Source organism: Arachis ipaensis, chromosome B2 (genome assembly GCF_059453495.1).
Source record: "Arachis ipaensis isolate K30076 ecotype BB chromosome B2, ASM5945349v1, whole genome shotgun sequence".
Classification (NCBI taxonomy): domain Eukaryota; kingdom Viridiplantae; phylum Streptophyta; class Magnoliopsida; order Fabales; family Fabaceae; genus Arachis; species Arachis ipaensis.
In genome coordinates this window covers 91,032,389-91,038,001 of record NC_142437.1, presented here as the reverse complement: position 1 = coordinate 91,038,001, position 5,613 = coordinate 91,032,389, and the positions used below count along the sequence as shown (strand labels likewise).

Genomic DNA, 5,613 nt, shown 5'->3' with positions numbered 1-5,613 from the left:
CTCGAAAGGTGATTCTGTCCCTTCGTCTTCGATCTTCTACGAAACTTCTTCCTTTGTTCAGGTTGGTTCTTCTTTTCATCCTTTTTTCTGATAAGGCTTTGATTCTGACTGAATGTGCGTTGGGAAAGCTTGAACCTTTTGGTAGTCTCGTGTTTGCTTGTTACTGTGATGTATTTTTTCTGGTTTATTTTTCGTCTTTATGCATACTCCTGGTATTTCTGTTGAGGCTTTCTTCCACTTTACATGTTCTGCTGTTGCTTCTGGTTATTTTTTTGATACTTTGAAAAACTGTGTTTGTTTGCTTCTGCAAAGATTTCCCCTTTTTGCCCTTTTGTAAGAGATGATTGATGCTTTGTTTTACTTTGTTTGTTCGGAAGGGGATTTTATTTCTCTAAAAAGGTTGCGTCTTTGATGATATTTTGTTGTTTAGTAGCTTCGTTCGTTGATCAAAACTGAGATAGTGAATCTGTGAGGTAGTTTATTTTGATGATATGTGACTCCTAGCTTTCTTCTCAAAGTGTCGCTTTAGTTGAAAGAAAAGGAAAAAAGGGTTTATTGTTTTCTTGTTGGGACATATCGAGATGTAGGCTTGTAGGTTTCCTGAGTCCCTGTCCTGCTAACTACCTCCAAAGGATGCCCTTGGATCTTCTTGGTGTGGGTCCTGGGGTTTCCTTTTGATGCTTGTACTGCGTTGGATTATGTTGGCCGAGTTATTTTGATTTTGTCTGAGATGTTTTTTAGTAATCCAATCTTCTTTTCTTGTTTGTAGGACTAGTTGGCCATGTCTTCTCGCAAAAATATTGTAGAGATGTCTTCTAAAGTTCCGGAGGGGATGTCCGATTGGCTGGACTCCCTTGTCTTAATGTGTGTTTCTGTGGTGGATGCTGAGTTTTGTGTAGAGCTGAGAAAACATCATAGGGTTTGTGGTAGCGGTGCCCAGGAGAGGGATTACGAGCTTGTAGCGCCTGACTCTGACGAGAGGGTTTGTTTTCCAACCTCAGTCGAGGGAGAGCGTCCCTTCTTCTATGCCTATGAATATTTCTTCAGCCAATTGGACATTACCTTTCCCTTTACTGCTTTTGAGATTGATTTGTTGTGGTCGTGTAACGTCGCCCGGTCCCAGCTTCATCCAAATTCCTGGGGCTTTATCAAGATCTTTCAGCTGCTTTGCCAAGAGTTAGGCGTAACACCTTCTCAGACTCTTTTCCTCTCTCTTTTTGTTTCTGCCAAGCCTGGAGCTTCTTCCAAAAAGAAGGCTTCCTGGGTTTCTTTTAGGTTTGCCCAGGGACATAAAGTTTTTGCCATGTACGATGAGTCTTTTAAGGATTTTAAAAATTATTTCTTTAGAGTCTGCGCTGTTGAGGGGGTCTGCCCCTTTTTTCTTGATGAGAATGATGAGCCTGCTTTCCCTCTAGAATGGCAAAAGGATGTGAGAGTGTCTCGTTATACATGGGAGATGCTTGATGAGATTGAGCGGGCTTTTGTAATTGTTCTTGAAGATTTATGGGGGGAACCACCCCATCTTGATACAAAAAAGTTTTTGAGTGACCCGTCCCTGGTTCAAACTGCTTTGGGTACTGTCTGACTTGTTTCTATACTTGTTTCTTGATTTTGCTTCCTCTTTTTGTGATTGTAACCCCTTACTGTGGTTGATTCTGTATTTTCAGAGATGTCTAAGAACAATGATTCCATGAAGGCCTTCAAAAAGGCAAGGAAGGCTGCTGCTGCTCAAAATATCTCGGCCAAGGTGACAAGAGAGGGGTCTTCTCAAGTTCCGGTGAAGCCGCCCGTGCCGAGTTCTCCTGGGCCGAGGAAGGTGATCCCCACTCCTTGGGTTCGTCTGGCCGACCCTCCACAGACTTCTGCCGCTACTTCTGGTGCTCCTCCCAACAAGAAACAAAAAACAATTGATCCTTTCAACCTTGATGCTCCTGACTTCGATGCGGTGGAGTTTGTTGATCAGCAAATCGGCCCTTATGGTGCCCTTCTTCCGCTACTTCTGGTGCTCCTCCCAACAAGAAACAAAAAACAATTGAGCCTTTCAACCTTGATGCTCCTGACTTCGATGCGGTGGAGTTTGTTGATCAGCAAATCGGCCCTTATGGTGCCCTCCCCATGGATGATGTATCACTCCTTCGCCATTTAGATTTTATAACTCGGTGTAGCATCAAGATGGCATATATGGGAGCTGCCCTGTATCGAACTGCCCAAAATCTTCCTCTTTATGCTACCAAAGCCTTCATGGAGGAGGCTAAACAGGAGTTCGACGGATGAAGGGCCTGAAGGAGGAGCTTGAAGTAAAAGTAGCCAAACTGGAGAAGGAGCTGAAGAACGAGAAGGCTAGCTCTCTTGCCCTGGCGGCTTCTGTGAGGTTTGCCGAGGACACTGCATTGAGGCATAAAGACAGTTATGTCACATCCTATCGGGAGGTGATGCGTCTGAGGGAGGAGTTGGAGTCTGCCCGGGTTGATTACTCCGAGCTCCAGGGTCACCTTGTCGGCAGCGTAAATGCTGCTTATGAGAACCTAAAGGAGAAAGTTCAAGTTCTTGCTCCTGAGGTTGACTTTACTCTCTTCAGCTTGGACAATATTGTGAGGGATGGTACGATTGTCCCCGATGACCCGGATGATGATGATGTCGGACCTCCCTCTGCGCCTGATGCCAAAGTGTCGACTTCCATAGTTCCTCCGTCTGGGGTCTTTCATCCAGAATTAGATCCTGATTGCCAAATTCTGAATAGGGACGATGGTACAGTGGATGTAGTGCCTCTCCAGGCTCGCCCTCCTTCACCCCGTACTGAAGCTACCGAGAAGCCTTCTGATGTTTGACTGAATTTCGTATCTGTTTGTGTATATTGCCCGGTTTGTGGGCTTTTAAACTCTTTATTAATGTTTTGCTAGGTGTTGACACTTCTTAGTTGCTTGTTTAGCAACTTTATTTTGAAAAACAAAAGTAGCTTCCAAGCTTTTGGGGCAGATTTTGGTGGCCTCTGAAGCTTGTTATAACTTCGCATTTTTATATCATGCTTATTTTGCACTTGACTCGGCATTTTTCTGGGTTTTGAGAATGTTGGAGCCTTGCTGTTCGACCTCCTTTGCGCTTGTGGCTTTGATTCCTTTGAGGCTAAAAATCCTGTTTTGTGTGGACCTTTTGTGAGGTCTCTGCCAAGTGTAGCTTTTGCACTTTTATGTGGGCCGACTTCGTCATGTCGGGTCCTTCCGGACATTGTTATGTCGTATCTAGTTATTTTGTAATCCTCTTTCTTGGACTTTTGTTCAAGTCTCTTTCAGGGATTACTTCTATAACTTTATGTTTTGGGCCGACTTCTTCGTGTCGGGCCCTTTTGAGTTATTTTGTAATCCTCTTTCTTGGACCTTGTTCAGGTCTCTTTCAGGGATTACTTTTATAACTTTCGTGTTTTTGGGCCGACTTCGTCATGTCGTGCCCTTTTAAGTTATTTTTGTAATCCTCTTTTTTGGACCTTGTTCCGGTCTCTTTCAGGAATTACTTCTATAACTTTATGTTTTGGGCCGACTTCTTCGTGTCGGGCCCTTTTGAGTTATTTTGTAATCCTCATTCTTGGACCTTGTTCAGGTCTCTTTCAGGGATTACTTTTATAACTTTCATGTTTTTGGGCCGACTTCGTCATGTCGTGCCCTTTTAAGTTATTTTGTAATCCTCTTTTTTAGACCTTGTTCCGGTCTCTTTTAGGGATTACTTCTATAACTTTTATATTTTCGGCCGGCTTCTTTGTGTTGGGCCCTTTTGAGCTATTTTGTAATCCTCTTTCTTGGACCTTGTTCAGGTCTCTTTCAGGGATTACTTTTATAACTTTCATGTTTTGGGCCGACTTCGTCATATCGTGCCCTTCTAAGTTAAAGTAATCTTCTTTTATAGGGTTGGCCAGACCTCTTTCCAAGATTTACTTATAACTTGGTTTGACTTGGTCCGACTTCTTAACGTCGGCCAGTCTTTTAAGTTATTATTTAGCAATCCATTAGGAGCTCGTCAGGTCCTTTCTCCGGATCACTTTCGATAACTTCTTGCATTATTCTGTTTTCATCTTTGCCGATTTGTGGAAGGTGGATTAAATCCTCGTTTAGTCGACCTTTAGATGAATTTGGTTTTCATCTCTGTTGGTCTTTATCGTGATTATGCAGTGAATTTGTTTCACTTTCTGCTAATCTGTCGCTTTATAATCGGACGATGAATATTTCAGATTAATGGGTCTTGAAAACTTGTAGACCGTCTAATATTTTTTATTTAAAATGAAAAATGAAAATATGTACCTATAGGGTTTTTATCCTTTTGAGTCGGATAATTTCTGGATCTCAACTTGGTGCCTGATAAACCGCTATTTTATGATTTATATTGTGTTTAATTGTGTGGTTTTATCATGATCCTTACCCACTTATTCATTAATTTAGCATGCATTTATATTTCCTTCCTGAAATTATTATATGATTGAAAACTGCTTCCTATGGACTTTTAATTATGCATTTTAGTTCTCCTTTATTCCATTCGATGCCGTGATCTGTGTGTTAAGCGTTTCAGACTTTATAGGGCATGAATGAGTTGGAGATTGGAAAGGAAGCTAGCAAAAATGAAAGGAACACAAGAAATTGAGGAGATAACCAGCGAGAAGTGACGCGGCCGCATGGCTCACGCGACCGCGCGGAAGAGGAGAAATCGCAGTGACGCGGCCGCATGGCTCACGTGACCGCGCGGAATGGAAAAGCACAAGCGACGCGGAGGCGTGGCCGACGCGAACGCGTGGCAGGGAAAAATGTGAATGACGCGTCTACATGGATGACGCGATCGCGTGACATGCGCGATCTGCATAATCTGCAGAATTCGTTGGGGGCGATTTTGGACCCTATTTTGACCCAATTTTCGGCCCAAAACAGCAGACTAGAGCCAGAGAACATGCAGAAACCAGGGACAACATTCATTCTACAGAGTTTTTAATTTTAGATCTAGTTTTTACTCCTCCCCTAGGTTTTCTCTCGAGACATCCATAGTTCTTAGGATTTAATTTTCTCTTACTTTTTGGCATTGGAACACTGAGAAGAGTTATTACCTCATCAAGACTTCGTCATTCTAGTTCGTTTTCTTTACTTGGCTTTACTCTTCCATGTTCTTTGCTTTGTTTAATTTTACCATTGGAATATTTTTAGGATTATTTAATACAAGGATCACTTTTATTTTTAATTGACTATTTTAATTTTTATTTACAATGTCTTTCTTTAATTCCTTTTCATATGCTATGAATTTTATATTCACAATGAGCGAGTAGTTCCCTAACTTGATGGGGAGTTGATTGAAAGGAATCCTTGAGTTGGAAAGCTTAAAAGAAAGATTGTAATTGGGTTTATGGTTGGATTGCCTTCTAGCCACTAACACCAATCTCTTTTAATTAAGTGGATTGCAACTTGTGAACAGACGTAGCATTCCAACTTGTTTGACTTTCCCTTACCTAGTAAAGGGTAACTAAACAGGACAACCTTTAATTATCAATTAATCTTGAGAGTATTCCAACAATAATAGGGATTCCAACTAATCAACTCCCAGTCAAGGCTTTTATTTATATTATTCAAATTTTCCAATTTAATT

General features: G+C 41.7%; 1 protein-coding gene across 1 annotated transcript; it reads left to right on the top strand.

Annotated features, from left to right (window-relative positions):
• Positions 1–2,115: 2,115 nt before the first annotated feature.
• Positions 2,116–2,828, top strand: LOC148574827 (uncharacterized). Its single transcript, XM_088504458.1, has one exon. It carries the CDS (start codon positions 2,271–2,273, stop codon positions 2,826–2,828), a length of 558 nt encoding a protein of 185 aa, XP_088360584.1. The 5' UTR covers positions 2,116–2,270.
• Positions 2,829–5,613: the final 2,785 nt, after the last annotated feature.